At 42.2% G+C, this 22,025-nt stretch overlaps 1 protein-coding gene and 1 non-coding gene across 2 annotated transcripts; both read right to left on the bottom strand.

Annotated features, from left to right (window-relative positions):
* Positions 1-2,504: 2,504 nt before the first annotated feature.
* Positions 2,505-2,580, bottom strand: TRNAG-UCC (transfer RNA glycine (anticodon UCC)). Its single transcript has one exon. It is a non-coding gene; the product is annotated as a tRNA-Gly (tRNA).
* Positions 2,581-16,189: 13,609 nt separating this feature from the next.
* C4H3orf85 (chromosome 4 C3orf85 homolog) lies at positions 16,190-21,752 on the bottom strand. Its single transcript, XM_053386296.1, has 4 exons — positions 21,634-21,752; positions 19,516-19,649; positions 18,424-18,509; positions 16,190-17,562 (listed from the first exon to the last, which is right to left on the bottom strand). The coding sequence occupies exons 1-4, from the start codon at positions 21,680-21,682 to the stop codon at positions 17,445-17,447; spliced, it is 387 nt and encodes a 128-aa protein (XP_053242271.1). The 5' UTR covers positions 21,683-21,752; the 3' UTR covers positions 16,190-17,444.
* Between the last annotated feature and the right edge of the window lie 273 nt (positions 21,753-22,025).

Below are 22,025 nucleotides of genomic sequence, written 5' to 3'. Positions count from 1 at the left end.
GTGATGCAATGTAACAATGCAATGTAACAAAAGATACAGTAGTTTCACCAGAGCAACCATTACACAGAAATCTCAGCAACCATGGAAATAACAGGAGTAATCTTTTTCTTAACGAACATTCATATATTTGAATCTTGAAAGAAGAAAAATCCACTCATAAATCAACAGTTGCTCAACATTCAGACGTAGCTCCTGTATACATCACGTTTCCTTCCCCAGAGGTGCTTAGTCATCGAGCTAACAAAATTAAATAAAACAAGATTCCAGTCAACATCTATTTCCATATGAGGTAAATAAAATGGGAAGAGAATGCATACATGCAACATTACCTGTGTAATAAAATGTAGACAGTGTGCAATTATTAGTTCATAAAAAGGGTAAATCTATAAGGGTAGAAATTATTTATTTATTTATTTATTTATTTATTTATTTATTTATTTATTTATTTATACCCCACCCATATGGACTAAACAATCCTTCAAATTACGGGTCCTGGAGAATCACAGCAAGCAATATTAGACATAATACCTGTTTATAATCTGGCAGATCACCATTGTCTGAGGCATATATTCAAAAGAACATGTGGTGTTCCTTTTCTGGAGACAAGTAAGTCCCGCCTGTCATATGCATCTGCTCTCAATCTAGCTCTATGAATGATATGACGGGGATAGCCTCTGTTTCTCAGGGCAGTCTCTAACTCCCTCACCTCACTTTGGTACGACTCAGGAATAGAGGAATTCCTCTTTCTCCATAAAAACTGGTGAAAAGGTAGATTTCGTTTGAGGTTGTAGGGGTGATGTGATTTGAAATGTAGCAAGGTGTTGCGGTCAGTGTCCTTTTTATATAAGGAAACAGATAAACAGTTCCCACCCAACAGAACACATAACTAAAGTGTCCAAAAAAAAAAGGAACGGATTCAGGGCTAGTCTTGGCGGAGAACACCAAAGAGTGGGGTGGTTGATTAATCCAGGCCAAAAAGTATGGAAACACCAAAACGATATCGTCAATGAAGTGACAATAGAACACCAGATCTGATGCAAAAGGATTAAAGGTACTGTATGAAAGGGAATGTGCAGAATCTGCCATAAATAAACTGGCTATAGATGGAGCCATGGGACTACCCATATCAGGGAGTCTATGGACTTCCTTCAACAGATTGAATTCTTTTGGGAACTGTTTATCTGCTTCCTTACATACTAAGCGCAACACCTTGTGGTATATACTGGAACTATGTCTGAATGTTGAGCAACTGTTGATTTTATGGGTGGATTCTTCTGCTATCAAGATTCAAATATATGAATGTTCATTAAGGAAAAGATTAGTCCTGTTATTTTCACGATTGTTGAGATTTCTAACTGTGTAACTTGTGATACTATCTTTGGATCTCTGATGTGCCACACCACCTCCACCACAGATGTCCAAAGAGTAAAACGGAAGCTTCTAGGCCAACCAGGGTCGGGTGACTCAATGAGCCAATAGGGTTCCATTAGGTTCTATAAAGCTGCTGATACCAGCCTGACTCCTGGCTTCTTCATACACTGTCTGCTGGTCTCCAGTGGTGGAAACCAAAGGTATGGAGCTACTAAGACTTGCAAATGCTTTAACTCTCAAAAATTATAACTTTTCCCTCAACTTAGAAACTACCATCACTTGATATCTAAGCAAAGACTTCAAAAGAACTACCCAAACTAAGAATAAAGCCTATCAACATGATTCCCCACACAGACGCACCCTTCCATAATGTGAATTTTTTTAAAATAAATCTTTTTTTTTAGTATTGTGCTTGTGGTGTGTTTTTAAATCGTACAGAAGTATATTTTTAGGGTAGTTCACACAGAATGAGATTCAGCGCTTAAATTTAGCTTTGAAAGCTTTGTTCTGATAAATCTGTTAATCACAAATGACCATGATATGAGAAATACAGCAAGAATTTAGATATTAAGCACTGAAGTATGTTAAAGACCACGCTGCATTAGACCGTGATGAAAAATGGCACGTTGCTGCACTCACTCCATGTTAATATATACACTATGCTATCTGTATCAGATTTGGTGGGCTGCGAACTGAAGTGTTAAATTGGTTAAAGTTAATGTCGTTTTTATTTTTATTTTAAATTAGAGATGGAGTGGGACAGCAAGAAACCCATTTACTACATTGTGTGGTTATAGAATATTGTTTTTTTTTAGTATGCAGTTGACTTGATTTTGCTGACACATGCTTTGATTTAATTTCCATTACGTTCCTAAGCCATATATTTACTTAGGGGAAAGTACTGTTCATTTCTTTTATAGTAAGATTCAGTCTCTGGGATGAACCTTGGACAAGGTTGTCTAAGGATAGATTGCCCTGATTTGTGCTTTAACTCCACCTCCTTTTCCTTCCCTCCAATGGAGGGGAATGATTGGTTGGCTCCGAACAAATTGCTTCACCTAGCTCAGTATTGTCTACATCATCTGGCAGCAGGTCTCCAGAGCTTCAGGCAGGGAGCTTTTCTTAGCTCTACCTGGGGATGCCAAGGATTGAACTTGGGATCTTCTGCATGGAAGGCAGATGCTCTTCCACTGAGCTACAGTTCTTCCCAGTGGTAAGAGATATAAGGAACCTATGGTCCTCAAGATGCAGTTGGACTTCAAGCCCTCTCAACCCCATCCTGCATGGTCAGTGGAAAGAGATGATGCAAGCTCGAGTCCAACAGCATTGTTTAATGCACTGCTGCATTCAGTGAGTAGTTCTACGAGTAGAACAGTGAGATATATAAAAAATGTAAATAAATAGGTGTATGACTTCTATGAATGCTGAATTTCAGGTGGTGCAGGCTGTGTTTACCAGTGCCTTATAATCACTTTAGCAGCACATGGTCTAAAGCTCATGGAACTCAAACCACATGGGGATGGGGAACCTGTGGCTCTCCATATATTGGACTCCAATTCCCATCAGGCCCAGCCAATGGTCAGGGATGATGGAAGTTGTAGTCCAACATAATCTGGAAGGTCACAAGTTTCCTATTCCCATGTTAATCAGTTCCTCAAGATATATATTTTCTAAAAGTACAAAGAATGGAAGCTTTTTTTTCCTGCTGTGCAAGCAATGCACATATTTCAAGCTAATAGCCACTCTGCACAAGTTCTGAAAATGAATATCCATATTGAGTAACATCTACCAATGGCATTTGTCAAACAAAGCGAAAGAAATCAATTTAACAAGCTGTATTTCGTTAGCTGTTAACACAAAAAAGGGACTATAGTATCTAAGTTATACAGAATGATTTTTTAAATATAATTCTCTCTAGGGATTCTCAAAGAACTTAAGCTTTTCTTTTCTTTCTTTTCTTTTTTGAAAAGGTATGTATAAGAATACTTTGTGTTAAAAATAGAGAGCCTGCTAGAAATACCCACGGCTGCATGATGTAAAATTTCCAATTTGTCCATGTCTGCCAGGTAACATTAAAGCAAACTCATTGCATTCGTAAGTTTTAATTTAGTGCAGCCATTACTTCTCATGCTCACAATGTGTGAATAACTCCTGAAGGGCAGAAAATGATGATTTGCAAAAAGTATTTAAAGGAAGCATGGTGAAAGGCAACTTACTCAGGCCACCTAATGATTAAAGTGGAGGGTGTTTCCTGTTGACAGGCCTAGGTAAAGGGACCCCTGACCGTTAAGTCCAGTCACGAATGACTCTGGGGTTGTGGCACTCATCTCGCTTTATTGGCCGAGGGAGACGGCATACAGCTTCCGGGTCATGTGGCCAGCATGACTAAGCCACTTCTGGTGAACCAGAGCAGCTCACAGAAACGCTGTTTATCTTCCCGCTGGAGCAGTACCTATTTATCCACTTGCACTTTGACGTGCTTTCGAACTGCTAGGTTGGCAGGAGCAGGGACCGAGCAACGGGAGCTCACCCCGTTGCGGGGATTCGAACCACCCGACCTTCTGATCGGCAAGCCCTAGGCTCTGTGGTTTAACCCACAGCGCCACCCGCGACAGGCCTAGGAGCTTCAACTGACTTCTTTCTCTTTTTAAAAGGAGAGAGGGAAATACTTGAATGGTATATATATATAGGCTGTAAATGTGATAATCCTTGATAAAAATCATTTCGAAGAAAGAGAGAGAATCATCTGGGTAATGGTCAGAAGAGGGGAGGGAAGCCCCTGCATCTAAACAGAGACCTTTCTGATCCACAGATCATTTTATGGACCAGCTTGAGTTTCTGCAAATCTGCTGTTTCTAAGCACTCGTTCAGATGGCAGGCAGCCATTGCATAAGAAGAGTCTGCTGGATCAGAGTAAAGACCCATCTAGGACAGCATCCTGTGCACATGGTGGCCAATCAGGTGCCTCTGGGAAGCCTACAAGTCAGTTCTGAGAGCAGCAGCACTCTCCCCACAAACCCTCATTTAAAAAAAAATTGCATTGTTAATCTTTTGTATTTTCAATAAAGTAAACTACAAACCAACCAACCATACAGCAGCAACAGTATTTCCAGGACAGGTCCATCTTGAGAGTTAGCTTCCAGGTCAATCAACCCCACCTTTTGACTTTACCACCCTGAAGGATTTAGTATCATCCACCAACTGGGCCACTCACTGCTCATCCCTAAGTGCAGGTCATTTAGAAAGCAAGAAGTTAGAAAGCAGTGGCCCTAATACTGGTCCATGGACAACCTCACTTCTTATTAGAACTGTCCATTTACTTCCACTCTCTGCTTCCATTCTTTAAACAGCTACTGATCCATGAATGTTTGGAATATTTGCTGGGTAATTTATCAAAGGCCTTTTGAATATCTAAGTACTGTATACTGTGTCGGTTGCCCTTCTGGTATATTACCCTTGTGGACTTACCTCCTGGGATTTAACTCCTGCCCTTGCTCAGCTATAGCTGTTGTTTTCATAAATTCAATAAGTAAATGGGTGAAATCTACATACTGTGCCTGGCAAGTGGGCACTTCACAGTGCCCTTCATTGTGTTTACCTTCCCTTGAGCTTGCTGTGGGAATCTTCACATAGCCTAGAACTGATCTAAGGTAAAATTCATCACAAGCTTATTCACGTAGGGGAAGAGCAAAGAACAAGAAGCTATAAATTGTGGGGAAGGAAATGAGGGGGAATGGAGACATTGTCGTAGACAAAAGGAAACCACAAGATGCACCACAAAACACCTAGTTACATCCTGGTGCATGGCATCACAAAGGTCACATGACCTAGTGGAAGTTATTTTAAAGAATAACAAGCATAAGCTCTCTGCAAATCCAGGATGCTGACCAAACATCCAGGTTTTAGTAGTGTAAAGACTCTAGTAAGGTCTTCAGGTTAAGGGAAATTGCTATATTTGGTGCAGGAGTGCTAGCAAAACTCTTCCTGTGCACACAAGAACCCTTTCTGTATTGTTTGTTTTTATTTATTTTATTTTTATTTACTTTATATTTCCTTTTTTTTTACATTCTGTGTACTTAAAAAACCAATCACAATATTTAATTCTTGAACTAAAACCATCTGGGTCACCATCTGGGTCACATGTGGGTCACATGCTCTGAACCCGAAAAAATACTTAAAGTAGGGTTGCCATACGTCCGGATTTTCTTGGACATTACCAGGATTTCAATGGTGGAATTGATGTCTTGGGGGCACTTTGTCCTCGATCTTTTGTTATAAAATGCTCAACAACTTTGGGGCTCTCCTTAAAAAAAAAGAACAACTCAATTTTGGGAGTGTCTTGAGGTTAAGTAGATAAAAAGCCAGTGTTCAAATTTAACACCCCAGAACAAAAAAATTCCTACACTAAGAGCTGGAATGTTGTTATTCTAGAGGGCTCACCCAGGTTCTAGTGAGCCCTCTAGAAAATCATTTTTTATTTAAGTTTTTGCCTACTCCAATGATTCCCCAGTGCTAGGATGGAATTTACATAGGACATCCAGAAGCTATGAGGATTTGTGAAGCGGATGGCAGTGGAAATCGAGCTCCTAACCAAGAACCGGTGAGGAGCACAATACAAGTTCAAATTACAGAAGTTCCAATACACTAATAGAAGGATATTTTCACTGAAAAAAATATGGGGCACTATTTTTCAAAGCAAGAAATACCAGAGGGGAGGAAATACAGAATGTGAACAGAACCTCTGTGCCTATATCAGACTAAAACTTATATCAATGGACTCATGTGATGTTGTATTTGAGAACCTTGCTGAAATTAGGTGGAGGTGGAGGCTCCAATATGGTGTCTCCAAAATTGCACAACTGCTGAAAAGATCTACTTCATCCAATGATGCACTCTTAAAGTGGACTCAGCAGCATTAGACAACCTTTACTTTCCTTACCTCACAACCTGAGCGATTTTTGAGCCATTGCTGTGCAAATTGAAGAACTGGTTATAGTTCAAATCAGCTGCTTATGCAGGGAACACATTGTTTAGTACCAGAGGGCTTTACTGTACTTCTAAATGAAAACAAACAGATTTTTTTCTCCCTGGCAGGGTCCACTTCTATGCATGCACATGAAAACACAATTGTTTTGCATGCTTATATTTGCAATATATCAGAGGAGGAAAGCAATTGCCTTTGCGATGAAAGCTCATTTTCTCCTTCTGTGCTCCCTGTTTTAATGAGAGGACAGCAGTGATAAACAGACTCTCTAGGTGGAGGAGATTTACTATAAAATTCAAGCCTATTTATCACATAGAGTGTGGTCATGGCAGAGGGTTCGTGGTCTGTCATTACAAGCTGATTCTAGTTCTTGGGAGGTTGTGATACTTAATGCAAAATTGGTTCTCTCATTCATTCTATTCAGCTTGTACAAACATTTCTGTGCCTAATGTGAGAAGTGGGACAAATTTAGTTCCATTCACATTTAGAGGCAAACCTATCCATTTGGCACTTTTTGAAACACTACGTTCAACCTTCCTTCCAAATTTGCACTGCTCTGAATTTTGTAGTGCAGTTCTCCAGCCAAGTAACTTGTAGAAAAATGCATGTACTAGGATACATTGTGTATAAAAATGAACATGTTTGTGAATATAACATACAAATATGCATTATGTAATGGGAAATCACTTGCAAGAATTTGTATATTGGGAGAAAAATACAATAAGATGATGAATAATTTCCATGAGGACAATAGATAGATGATAGATAGATAGATAGATAGATAGATAGATAGATAGATGATAGATAGATGATAGATAGATAGATAGTTGGGTATACAGTGGTACCTCGGGTTAAGAACTTAATTCGTTCCGGAGGTCCGTTCTTAACCTGAAACTGTTCTTAACCTGAGGTACCACTTTAGCTAATGGGGCCTCCCGCAGCCACAGCACCACCGCAGCGTGATTTCTGTTCTCATCCTGAAGCAAAGTTCTTAACCCAGGGTACTATTTCTGGGTTAGCAGAGTCTGTAACCTGAAGCATCTGTAACCCGAGGTACCACTGTATAACACTCAGAAGAAGAGTGTGGGGAAAGAGGAAAGTAAGAAATGCATTCCATTATTTATGTATATGATGGATTGAACAAAGTATAAGCAAACAGTGGTCCTCTTCATCTCGGAAACTGAACGTGTGGAATTTCACTACACAGATATCTATTTACTGTAGGAGTATTTTCTGAAACACATGAAAATCATGGATTACTTTTGCATGGTGTTGGCAGCTTGTGTGAGCCAAAGTAGCACATTAGACAAAGCGTTGGGCTTACGACCTTGATGTGAGTCTCATATGTCACGCAGCAGGCTGGCTGCCTAAGTCTCGCTTAGCTGCTGTTTTCAACAGCAAAACATTATTTCGACCATTACTCAATACATTCTTAATAAATTTTCACAAACTGAAGGAAATGATGCGACAAATAAATATTATATTCATTGGGACAAACAAAAATCTTCAAAGTCCAGAGAGATCACTATAGCAGATTCCCACCCCACCCGTTTCCTGGTAGAGTCCTGAAAGTGTTGCAACTTAACTTGGGAATCCTACTTAATATGCTTGCATCCACCTTTACAGTCTCCTTTTCTTAGCAGTAAATATGTTGCAAGGCACCATAAACAGTGGCTGGGCAGCATCACAGCATTTGTAACTCAACTTAGAGCTCTACTTGTCAGGGATGTGTGCAAGGAGCATAGCTCAGTGCTAGAGCCTTGTGTGCTGAAGGTCGCAAGTTCGATCCCTGGCGTGTCTAGGCAGGATTGGGAATGCCCCTATCTGAAATCCTGGAGAGCTTCTGCCAGTCAGAGTAGTCTATATTAAGCTAGATGAGCCATTGTCTCAGTATAAGGCAGCTTCCTGTATTCCTATGATATGTGCCTCTTGTAATTTCCAGTCTGTCAACAGAAAGTTCTAGGACTTCTTATATTCAGCCCAGCTGTGTTTGCTTCATTGCACAACTGACTTGCCATTAATTCCTTGTTTAATTATGCTTAGCGGAATTTTGACTTTTGCCCTGTACTTTTAATTGTTGGATGCAGCAAAACACACACGTTTTCTTTCCTGCTTCCTTCTGCCTTTTTGTGGATGCAGAAAGCAGCTGGGCTAGTTCCATGTGACTGCAAATAATTAAGAGCACGTCAAAACACACCAATTAATCTCAAGGAAGAATCTCGGCGGCTGTTGTGTTTATGGGGCATCCCCCTCCCTCCCGTATCCATTTCTAAGCTGCCCTGCATCCCATTTAATCTAGTTATTTTTCCTTTTACTGAAGATGCTCCTTGCACAAACACATGGAGTCTCTTGTTTTAAATGCATGGCACTTCATCATGGTTTTGCAATGGTTTGGAGCAAATAATGTTGTTCTGTAGATGCTGGATCCTATGCTAATGAGAAGACAAATGGCCTGCACTGGAATCGCAAGAAGTCTGTGATAGGGGAAAAAATATTATTAAAGAATGTTGTCTCTTTCTTGTAGATAAAAGGCAAAAACAGGCTTAAATAGCAGGCAAGAAAACAGTAAGCTATCTTAACTTTCCCCTCTTGACTACTTTTCTAAAAGTCCAAAACTGAGCACAAAATTTCACCTAAGGTTGGTCCGAACAGAACTACATCATCACATCAGCAATGATTATGGCCTTTGTTGCAATAACTTAATGCAATGCATGCACATAGTTTAGTTAGGACCACACCATATGCATAGAACGTTGCTTTAAACTGAGTGAGAGTATTGGTCCATCTGTCTAGTTAGACTAGATTCCTCCTTTCTTGTTCCATCTGGCATTGGGAACTGAGTGCTTTTAAAGAAGGGGCTGGTGCTGTGCTGTTTTTATTGTAATGATTTGTGTGGCTTTAACAGAATTTCACATGTGCAATTATATGTGTATAGAAATATTTAGTTTTAATTCTATCAATGTTTAATTTTTTTAAAGATTGTTCCTCCCCACCCCCCACCCCATGTTTTTTAGCTGTCCTTATTTTTATTTGTAAGCCACCTTGAGTCCCTTTTGATGGCAGTATATAAATAAATATATAATCATAATAATAATGTATATAAAATAGCTTTAAAAAGTTTGATGCAAATTTGACTTCCTTCAGAGGCAACCTGTAACCTACAGAGGCTGAAGAGAGCAGGGGAAGATCAAATGACTGAAGTAAGCAAGGGACGCGGGTGGTGCTGTGGTCTACACCACTGAGCCTCTTGGGCTTGCAGATCAGAAGGTCGCCGGTTCAAATCCCCGCGACGGGGTGAGCTCCCGTTGCTCTGTCCCAGCTTCTGCCAACCTAGCAGTTCGGAAGCTTGCCAGTGCAAGTAAACAAATAGATACCGCTGCGGGGGAAGATAAATGGCGTTTCTGTGCACTCTGGTTTCTGTCACGGTGTTCCATTGTGCCAGAAGTGGTTTAGTCATGCTGGCCACATGACCCAGAAAGCTGTCTGTGGACAAATGCCGGCTCACTTGGCCTGAAAGCAAGATGAGTGTCGCAATCCCATAGTTGTCTTTGACTGGACTTAACCTTTCAGGGGTCCTTTACCCGGCTTTTTTTTTTACCTTTCACCTCACCGCAAACATGATGATGGCATTCTCCCATATTATCTGACAGAGGCCATGTTTGAGTCCACGGAATGTCCACTGCTGCCTGAGCAAAACACAGACGATCAGGACCATAGTCATTTTGTTTGTAGCCCAGTGTACTAACACACCTGAGCCAGATATCATTTCTAGTTGGGAACATGGAGAAACTGCTCCAATAATTAAACATCAGCTGGGCCTGGAAGTCCTGGAAGCACATCCTTGAGACTCTTGCTCCTCCCTCCATAAGCCAGGAAGGTAAGGGAGCATGACAGTAATTGAATGCATAGAGAAGCTGGAGTAGAATAACTATGTCAAATGCCGCCACTGTTGACGTATTGGGCACCTTTGCAATTTGGCTCAGCTTGCAACACAGACAGGCGGCCTGTCCCCCTGCTTGGAAGTGTTGGGCCGCAGAGTTTTAAATGCATAATTAATGTGGCAATGAAGCACACGCTATCTATACTATTAAAATTTATCGTGGTATTACTTGCAAAAATGAATTCCTAACAAGTTGTGGCCTGAGCTGTAAAAAAATTAGAGGGTTTTTTCGCCCCTTCCCTGCAACCGGCTCTATAATAGAAAGCACTGTGTAATTTATCTCAATATTATTTTATTAGCACTTTTTAATTGCTCTGGCAGATAAGTAGCAGTGGCTATTATCTTAGCAAAACATTTGTATTAATAATGTCACATCAGTTGCGGGGATTGCTGTAGAATATTTCACCCATATTAACAGTCGCTTCGAGACTCAAAGCCTATTTTTCCTGCGTGACAAGTATTAAAGAGAGGGCTGTAATAATATGACTTTGCTGTCAGGCTTCCTTGACAGAAATAATACACATTTATCAAGTTTCGCTGCAAAAAATAAAATAAAAATGCATGTACATTACAAATTCCCAAATTATCAGATTCTTTTTTCCCTCGGTCATAATTTATATCCCCGATTGACACAATCATTTAACATGGAACAAATCGCCATAAGGAGGCTTTTCCTTGGCATTCTTAGGTGGTCAAACTTATTTTACAACCTTTCCCCTTTCATCACATAGATTTGGATACAGATACTGTACAGTAATGGATGGTGTGCTGGCATTCAGCCACAGCCACAATTTAGTATTGATGATGATGATGATGATGATATTTGATTCGTTCTTTCTCCCTCTGTGTATGCATTTGTGTATCTTTCTATTAGAGGGTGATGGGTGGGCGGTCACCTGACCTCTGGTCAGTTACCCTACTACTGCTTCCTGAGAGGCAGAAGGGGAGAGGGGAGGTGGCAGTGAGGTCGGCATGGTGCCAACCATGTTTGGTTTAACAATCTTTCTCCCCAGGGAAGGAGCCAGCAGTGATGGAGGGGGAGATGATGGTGTTGGATGAACAGATCTGGTCTATTTTATGTTCTCTGTTCATAGGAGTAATCCTAACTTAGCTTTTACCTGATTGTTTTTATCGCTATTATTGCTCTGGCGGACTGTCTCGCCAGAGTGGTGCATGCTCTGGTTATCTCCCGCTTGGACTACTGCAATGCACTCTACGTGGGGCTACCTTTGAAGGTGACTCGGAAACTACAACTAATCCAGAATGCGGCAGCTAGACTGGTGACTGGGGGTGGCCGCCGAGACCATATAACACCGGTCTTGAAAGACCTACATTGGCTCCCAGTATGTTTCCGAGCACAATTCAAAGTGTTGGTGCTGACCTTTAAAGCCCTAAACGGCCTCGGTCCAGTATACCTGAAGGAGCGTCTCCACCCCCATCATTCTGCCCGGACGCTGAGGTCCAGCGCTGAGGGCCTTCTGACGGTTCCCTCATTGCGAGAAGCAAAGCTACAGGGAACCAGGCAGAGGGCCTTCTCGGTAGTGGCGCCCACCCTGTGGAACACCCTTCCAGCAGATGTCAAAGCCATAAACAACTACCTGACATTCAGAAGACATCTTAAGGCAGCCCTGTTCAGGGAAGTTTTTAATGTGTGATATTTTACTGTATTTTTGGTTTTTATGGAAGCTGCCCAGAGTGGCTGGGGAGGCCCAGCCAGATGGGCGGGGTATAAATAATAAATTATTATTATTATTATTATTATTATTATTATTAATAATAATAATAATATTTAACCTTGCTTGGGGAGGGGCTATATTATACTACTGTTTTACTGTATTTTATTCTATTTTATTGCTTTCTAATTTTTGTTGTTAGCTTGGTGGAAAATCAAGATACAAATTTAACCAATACAGTAAGCAAATAAATAAATGGAAAAAAAATATTATTTTTATTTAGTACTAACATATCCAGCAACTTCTAGAAAATCACAGCTTTCCTTCTGGCATGGATGCTAATCCTGAACTATTTCTTGGGCTTTAGACTGCAGGGGCTTTTCCTTACAGTACTGAAATTCATAGCAGAATATTCCTGGGCAAGTGCACATTCTAACTTGAATACCACTACCGAGCTCTGAACATAAAATTGTGAGGCTCAGATTCTAAATCCTATTGGACCACAAAGCAGTTTAGAGGCTAGATATTTCTTCTAATTGTGGATTAGCCATTGTTGCTTTAAAGCAGAGTTGGGGAATCTACGGCCCACCAGATGCTGTTGAACTCCAACACCTATCAGCCCCAGTCAGCATGGCCAATGGTCAGGGGTGGATGGGGGTTGTAGTCCCAACATCTGGTGGGCCACAGATTCACCAGCCCTGCTTTAGAGTATCGACTCCAGGGTGTGGGGCAGGATTTGTGGAAGTCCTCCCAATGGAACGAACAAGCAAAGAGAAAGAACAGATAGGCATAGCAAGTGACATTAAGGAGGCTTTATACAAATAATTGCACTGGAAAGTGAAGAGTGGTTCTTTCACAAGATAATGAGACAGGAACATGCATAAATGCATTATTTATATTGAGCATATGATTGGTAGAGCAGTTATGTGCTACTCTGCAACCTCAACCCAATGATCTAATTTGTCACTGCTGTTCCAGTGCTATTTCAAACGCTATATATATTCCGCTGCATGGTGTCTTTTTTTCAGGGAACAGTGAAATTTGTTATAAGATAGATAAACTCAGGTTGCACTTCTGCAGGACTCTTGGCACAAGGCCTAATCACTGCAGGAGAGAGTCAGAGATTAAACACGCAAGCACCATTTCTGGGCAAAGCAATTACCATTGGGGGAAAAGCTCCCATTGGTGCCACATTAGCCCCCTGGCTAATGGCTACATCTCTGAGGCTGGAACTAGATAGAGCTACCCTCAGAAACAGGCTGCCATTTTTCTCCTTCCCTGTCCCTGTGCAATGTTTAGGGATAGTGTACACATAATGCAACATCACTGTATTGTGACTTTTCACATTCACATGGAGGGGTGTGTGTGTTATAGAATGGATAGAAAAACCAGCACATGTGGAGCATCAGAGGACAACAGTGCCAGCCTTTTGGGTAGGAGAGGGACGCGGGTGGCGTTGTGGGTTAAACCACAGAGCCTACGACTTGTTGATCAGGTCGGCGGTTCGAATCCCCGTGACGGGGTGAGCTCCCGTTGCTCAGTCCCTGCTCCTGCCAACCTAGAAGTTCAAAAGCACATCAAAGTGCAAGTAGATAAATAGGTACTGCTCCAGCAGGAAGGTAAACGGCGTTTCCATGCGCTGCTCTGGTTCACCAGGAGCGGCTTAGCCATGCTGGCCACATGACCCGGAAGCTGTACGCCAGCTCCCTTGGCCAATAAAGCGAGATGAGCACCGCAACCCCAGAGTCGGCCACGACTGGACCTAATGGTCAGAGGTCCCTTTACCTTTACCTAGGATGCCTTTAGTAAGCTCACTTTTCCTGCTGTTGCTGCTGCTGCTCATTTGCTTGCCATACCTTTGGACCGCCCAATTGGCATGGTTGCTCAGAGCAAAAGGGCAAGGCAAGTGGAAGCTTCCTGTCATTGCTCACTTCCATAGTGTGTGTGTGTGACAACAAAAAAGATGAAGAGGAGCAGGTCAGGGAGCTCTATGGATTAGCAATGATTATTGAGTTGTGGACCTCAGCAGGCACACAGGGATGAACCCCCACACTGGTCCTGTGGAACATTATGGAGAAGGAGTGGGAGGGATGAGAGCTGAAATTTTGGCCCTCATCTGTTGCTGTATCTAGTTTTTGCCTTGGATATAACAAATCCTTCAGGTTTCACTTCTAGTTTCACCTGAAGGAGCGTCTCCACTCCCATTGTTCAGTCCAGACACTGAGGTCCATCTCCAAGTGCCTTCTGGTGGTTCCCTCACTGCAAGAAGTGAGGTTACAGGGAACCAGGCAGAGGGCCTTCTTGGTAGTGGTGCCCACCCTGTGGAACGCCCTCCCATCAGATGTCACGGAAATAAACAACTATCTGACTTTTAGAAGACATCTGAAGGCAGTCCTGTTTAGGGAAGTTTTTAATGTTTGGTGTTTTATTGTGTTTTTAATATTCTGTTGGGAGCCACCCAGAGGGGCAGGGGTATAAATAAATTATTATTATTATTATTATTATTATTATTATTATTATTATTATTTAAAAAATAATATTTTTATTAAGTTTAACAATAGAGAAATAGGACAATAAAAACACAGAAAAACAATATAAAAAACAACAATACAAACTTTCACAATACATAAAATACAAACATTTAACAAAAGGAAAAAAAAGAACAATCAACACACAAAAAATAAAATAGGAAAAAACACAAATCACTCTTTTCTAGTTATTTATCTTCAATTAACTTATTTTCCTGACTTCCTCACGCCTCCCTTTTTTATATCCCATTATTATTATTATTATTATTATTATTATTATTATTATTATATCATTATCATCTGAGATTTGGGTGGTTTTCTTATTATGAGGGAAATCCCTTCCAAAGATTTTGCGTTTTCTTCAAACACATACAGGTAACAGGTGATTTGATCTTCGCAGACTAATGAGAAAAGAGACATAGTTTTGTAGCATATCTTTGTTTCATAGCCCAAGTTCTTAATATATAAAAACGAGAAGCAGTTTCCCTAGGAGGCCTGCTGAAGAAGGCTAAAGACCCATCTAGTCTGACAGTCTTTTCTCACAGTGGCCAACCAGATGCCTATGGGAAGCCCACAAGCAGGACATGACTGCTACACTGGTCTCTTCCCACTTGCGATTCCCAGCAGCTGATATTCAGAGGCATTATGCCTTCAACAGCAAAGGTAGAATATAGCTATTGAAAGCTTTATCCTCCATGAATTTGTCTAATCCTCTTTTAAGGCCATACTTGGCCGAAGGGATACAGGTGGTGCTGCGATCTAAACCACTGAGCCTCTTGGGCTTGCCAATCGGAAGGTTGGCAGTTCAAATCCCTGTGATGGGGAAAGCTCCCATGGCTCTGTCCCAGCTTCTGCCAACCTGGCAGTTCAAAAGCATGCCAGTGCAACTAGATAAATAGATACCACTGTGGCGGAAAGGTAAACAGCATTTCTGTGCGCTCTGGTTTCCGTCACAGTGTTCTGTTGCACCAGTAGTGGTTTAGTCATGCTGGCCATGACCCGGAAAGCTGTGTGTGGACAAACACCGGCTCCCCCGGCCTGAAAGCGAGATGAGCGTCACAACCCCAAAGTCGCCTTTGACAGGATTTAACCGTCCAGGGGTCCTTTACCATTTTATCTTTTAATTGTTGACCATCCCTACTGAGGTCCAGCTCCAAGGGCCTTCTGGTGTTTCCCTCACTGCAATAAGTGAGGTTACAGGGGAACCAGGCAGAGGGCCTTCTCAGCAGTGGTGCCCACCCTGAGGAATGGCCTCCCATCAGATGTCAAGAACAACACAACTTTTAGAAGACATCTGAAGGCAACCCTATATTGGGAAGTTTTTAATGTTTGACATTTTATTAAGTTTTTATATGTGCTGGAAGCTGCCCAGAGTGGCTGGGAAAACCCAGTCAGATGGGCAAGGTATTATTATTATTATTATTATTATTATTATTACTTGTGAAAGCAAATTTCATAGCTTAACTATGTGCGGTGTGAAGAAGCACTTTTTATCATTGTCCTGTGGAAAGGTGGGCAGCCAGCATGCTTTCAAACACAGAAGCAAAGGCAATGCTGAGCCTGACTCAAAGCTGAAGCTGACAAACATTACAGCCCACTTCACAAAACTTGACTCACTCACATCCAGACGCATCCATCACATTAGAAAAGAGAGGCAAAATTATGGTTAATAAAGGAAGTCACTTGTCTGTGCTTTGATTTTTTAGAACAAAGTTTATTAGTGGTCCATTGAAATTAACAGCAACTCTCAAGTAGGTTATTTAGGGGAAATGTTTCAGAACTGCTGTCTGAATATTTGACATGGAAGCTGGAATAGTAAATACAGGAAGAAGGAAGGACAAGGCAAACAAAAGAAGGAAGCAATACAAAAGTGGTGATTGCGGGTAGGAAGAGATGGCAGAGAGATGGTAAGAATAACCAACACTTCCTGAAGATACAAGAATGGGATCATTTAACACCAGTCCTAAAATACCTACATTGACTCCCAGTACATTTCCGAGCTCAATTCAAAGAGTTGGTGCTGACCTTTAAAGTCCTAAATGGCCTCAGCCCAGTATACCTGAAGGAGCATCTGCACCACCATCGTTCAGCCTGGACACTGAGGTCCAGCTCCAAGGGCCTTCTGGTGGTTCCCTCATTGAGGGAACTGAAGTTACAGGAAACCAGGAAGAGGACCTTCTTGGTAGTGGTGCCCACCTTTTGGAACGGGCTCCTGTCAGATGTCAAAGCGATAAACAATTATGTGATATTCCGTAGACATCTGAAGGCAACCCTGTATCAGGAAGCTTTTAATGTTTGATGTTCTGTTGTGTTCTTTTATATTCTGTTGGATGTGTGGGATACAATAGGGTTTAGCAGCTCTAGACCTACAGCCTGAGGCAAACAAGAGCTGTACAAGAGATGAATAGGCACCTCTTGGGCACCTCCTATATGTCTGAGAAAGATGGATGGCTTCCTGATGGATTCTGCTCTTGTTATTTTAATCCAGGCATAGGCAAACTCGGCCCTCCAGATGCTTTGGGACTACAATTCCCATCATCCCTGACCACTGGTCCTGCTAGTTAGGGATCATGGGAGTTGTAGGCCAAAAACATATGGAGGACCGAGTTTGCCTATGCCTGTTTTAATCCAAGTCTTTCTGAAGAGGTTTCTGTTGACTCAAAGGATGCCGAATATCCATTAGATAGTACAATTTGTCTGAGGTGTTGATCTTACAGTTTAGAGTCAAGTTGACATAAGCAGTGCACTAAACTCTGAATGGAGGAATCGGATCAATGTCTGGTTCCACTATAACAATGTGGCGTTTACTTCTCCTCTGCTGAAGATTTGCTCCCAATTGCCACAACACATCCATATGAGAGTTAATTTGGTCCCTGTGAAAAGAATTTCCATTGGATAGTACAGTTCATCTGAGGTGTTGACAGTCAAGTTGGCATAAGCAATGGACTTTATGCACAATAAGGGTCAGTGATTGGTTCAGGTGTAATAACGTGGCGTTTACGTTTCTGCTGCTGAAGATGCGCTCCCGATTCCCTTAACAGATCCATGTAAGAGTTAATGTGGTCCCTGTAATCAGAATTTCTTTGTCAGACTCCTGCAAAAGGTTTAGCATGGAAACATTTGCTTTTCTCCCCTACAGCCCCAGGCAAACCCTCAAAATCTCCTCCAGAGGGTTGTGGGACCCTCTAGAGCACATGTTGTGAGTGCAGAAGGAAAGGAGAGGAAGTGGAAGTCCCATGGCATGAATGCAGCACTGTTCATGCAGTGTTGGATACAACCTGTGATCTGCATAAGACTAACCCACGCTCATTGGTCCATCTACCTCAGTACTGTCAAGACTGACTGGCTGCAATTTTCTGGGGGTTTCAGACTGTCGCCTTGCCCTGACCCACCTGGAGATGCCAAGGATTGAACCTTGGGCTCTTTCGCATCCAAAGCACATGCTCTACCATTGAGCTACGTTCCTTTCCTTTATACATGCACAAGTCTAGAGCAAGTGGGATGGCTTGAGCCTGTGGGATAGCTCCGTTTGTAGAGCATGAAACTCTTAAGCTAAGGGCCGTGGGTTCAAGCCCCACCTTGGGCAAAAAGATTCCTTGCATTGCAAAGGGTTAGACTAGATGACTCTTGTGGTCCCTTCCAACTCTATCTATCGATCTATCTATCAATCTATCATCTATATCATCTATCTATATATATATCAATCTATCATCTATATCTATCATCTATCTATCAAGTCTAAGGAACACACAGAGAGAATTGTAAGCTGGCTCACCTAGGCCAATGATGTCAGCAGTAACTCACAAACGATGCAAATTTCTTTCAGGCATTTTATATCCTGCCTTTGAATTTAAGATGCACTTCACTGAATGCAGTAGGTTCAGAGATTCCTTCACACAGACTGAATTTCACACACATGCAAATTACCTGGCTGTATCGGTACCAAATGCGACAGATCCCAAATCCATGTAGTACTGTGCTGACGTCCTCAGCGATGTCCAGTATTCGCTGGCCTGGTAAGAACAGATGATTAACGCCAGAAGCAACAACCCACCCTCAGGAATCAGATTCCGCCCCCCCCCCCAAGGAATGGGAAAGCGGTTAACGGCCCCCTCCCACAACTTTGCTGCTACAATCAATTCACAGCCTGCTCTGCCCTCAAGTGTGTTTCCCGGGGGGGGGGGATAACCCAACACTCAACAGAAACACTGGATTACATGGCAGAATTGTCATTCACTTCACTCACTCACCAGTAATATTACCATAGCAATGCTAAAGTACTTGCATTCTTAATGTAACCAACCCTTTCTCAACCACGATACCTCATGCATTATGGATACTGTCCCTTTGCCCATTAACAATAAGTCCCAGAGTTGTGAGATCCAGATCTCAAACAATATTAACGGACAAACTAAAAACCCACGTATGAGAGTGTCAAACAGACAAGAAAATCAGTACCTGTCAATCCACCTGGTATAGTTTCATTATATATGTAACATCAATAGAACATGGTTTTAAGCCTCCCAGAACTCATGGCAATTTGTGGAATAATACCTTTGTTTAAAAACTGAAATGACTTAAAAGTTAAATGTAATTAAATAGAGGTTAGGTGCTTTTGGGGGAGGGCATTTGGAGACATTCACAATGTGAATAATGGACACACATTATTTGAGGGGGAAAGGTGGTGAAATCCTGCTGACAGGTTTCATTCCTGACCTACTGTGTTCATTAGATTCTGTCTGTAAAGGTCTGCCATGTCTGCATAGACCTGGGAGCCCTTGATAGGCATTCTAACAAGCTGAGGGGGGATACTTCTCCCCCAGACCCATTCACATTTGACACCCACACTTCTGAACCCCTAAAAAGGGCTACTGTTGCATTTTTTTTAGACAGAGAAATCCACGCAGACCCACACAACCCACCAAATCTGCAAGTGAGCAATGCAAATCCTCTGCCCCCCCAAACCACACTGACCTTCTCTCAAAGCTCTACCATGAAATCTTAGAAAATTATGAATACCTGTTCTGCCACGGTCATACCCCAGCCATTCTGGGGGCTAGCTGGATCCCAATAGCCTGAAAAAGGTGCTTGTCTCCTAAGTCGTAAGAACTCATTGGCTTCTTCCTCGGAGACAAATGGTAGTCCCCAAATCCCTGAAATGGCAAAGGCACAGCAATCACAGTCATGGATTAACAGAACGTGCAGATTTCATACATACGGGCAGGAATTTAACATGGCGTCACAGTGACCATTCCATCAGCAAAAATTGTCAGCTGTCCAGATACAAGAATTCCCCCTCTTCTCCCCGCATGCTCTGTTCTGGGGACAGCAGGGAGGGGGGGGGAGCCCTGTTGCACCAGCTGAAGTCCTTCCACTAGAGCAATGTTTCCCAAAGTTGGGTCTTCAGCTGTTTTTGGACTACAATTCCCATCATCCCTGACTACTGGTCTTGCTAGTTAGGGATGATGGGAATTGTAGTCCAAAAACAGCCGGAGACCCACGTTTGGGAAGCACTGCACTAGAGGGACAAGTTAGCTGAATCTCTCCCATGATTAATGCACTGATTAATACTCTACATTAACGAAGCAGTTAGATTAGATTTCACAGTGATGTTTTAACATCAAACTTTGAAAAGCCAAGGCATTGAAAACCAGCACATTAAAGTGCACTAAGGGCAAATCACTGCAATGGAGTTGAGCGATTTAAACTGCCTGGATAGCTTCAAATGTGAATCTGCACGAAGGGCTCACCCAAACATCCACTCGTCCCATGCCCAGAAAGCACAGCTCCGAGGGGCTTTCTGCTCGACCTGTGCTTTCCAGGCGCAGGTCCAAGCAGTTTTCCTCCTGCCCCACCCGTTTCCCAGGGGAAACCCACTCTTTAGTGCTAAATCAGAGCAAACATTAATCCAGAGAAAACTCGGAATTGCTGCTTGCTCCAACTGAGCGCTTAAGAGCAGTTTTCCAGTCAGGGGAAAGCAGCAGCAACAAGGGGAGGTGTTAGTTAAGGCACATGTATCCATACGCAACGTGTTCTGATACCAACACATGTAGAATTTTGCTCCCACTTATTTGTTTTTACCTACTCCGTGTAACCCCAGGAGCATAGCAGGAAGCAAAGCCAACTGCAGGATCTGTGCTGTGGGTTTGTGGAGATCCTAAGCCCATATCCATCCCCCCTCCCCCTTGACTACTTCAAACTGCGGAACTGGCTCTGTCACAGGTGCTATACAATACTTGCTCCACACTTGTAAGAAATCGGTATTTTAGAATGGCAGCATCTGTGCATGGACCTCCCTGCCTATTGATATCAGACCAGCCCCTTCACTGTACTCTTTCCTGAATCTGCTTGTTCAGATATGTCTATCCATGTGTTCTCTTCCTCTTTAGCCGCTGTTGACTTTAATTGTCTTTTGTATATTTTTAAATACCTGTTTTTATTGATAATTTTTAATGCTGTATGTTAGGTTTCTGTAAAATGCTCAGAGGCTTTTATTATTATCCCTAACAAGAGAGTTCCAAAATCCGGGAGACTTTGGCATGCTGTGTCGCGAATGGTGGTGGACTCTTCATCTTTACAGATTCTTAAGCAGAAGCTGGATGTCTACCTGGCAGGAATGCTAAAGCAGCAGACGTCCTGAATCACTGGGTAGGTGAGGTTGTATTAGCTTTTAAGAACCCTTCCCAACACTACCGTTCTAATGTTACTAAGTGCAACAAACAAAAGAGCTCGGCAATACTTCTTCATTCTGACCACAGAAGTATTTCAATTAAAAGATAATGCTTTGCCGGCATTACAGGATGCCACATGAAAATGAAATCTGCTTTTAAGTTCCTCTACGGCTCTTTTTCTACATGCTCTCCCACGGAAAGTGAATCTGGAGGACTGAAGGGCACTTCAGAGGCGCACCCAGGGAAGTTTTTAATGTTTGGTTTTTTTATCGTGTTTTTATTATTCTGTTGGGAGCTGCCCAGAGTGGCTGGGGAAACCCAGCCAGATGGGTAGGGTACAAATAATAAATTATTATTATTATTATTATTCACTTAACTGTGAATTCCTTCACCGATCTTTGTCTATTCTTTTTCATCCACAACTAGGGTTGATTAATCATTTCGACGCCAGAGCCTAAAAGCTTACCTGTAAGTAATATAGCACATGTAGCAACTTGAAGCACGGAGGCAGACATGGTGTATATTCTTCGACAACCTTTCCAGCAGAGTATATAACCCTCAAACCCAGGTATTTTATGTACTCGAGATCCCCTTCGCTTTATCAATCATTTACTATGTCCATCGGAAGAGTTCTGCAGGCAGAGGGCAGGGTCCACTGTTGCATTGACATGTTTCCCCGACCTCTTTCTAACCTTTGGACTTTTTACATGGAAGTTTTGATATAACTCAGACGTGTCCCCTTCTCCCTCCCCCTCCCAAATTTACCCACTAAATGTTGAGTACCAGCAGTATCAGATATGCTCCATTTTCGGGGCTGCATTATGAACTGGTGAAGTTACCTTATACTGCAAGAGTCCT

The sequence above is a fragment of the Podarcis raffonei genome, chromosome 4, assembly GCF_027172205.1.
Source record: "Podarcis raffonei isolate rPodRaf1 chromosome 4, rPodRaf1.pri, whole genome shotgun sequence".
NCBI classification, from domain to species: domain Eukaryota; kingdom Metazoa; phylum Chordata; class Lepidosauria; order Squamata; family Lacertidae; genus Podarcis; species Podarcis raffonei.
This window is presented reverse-complemented; position numbering and strand designations above follow the sequence as displayed.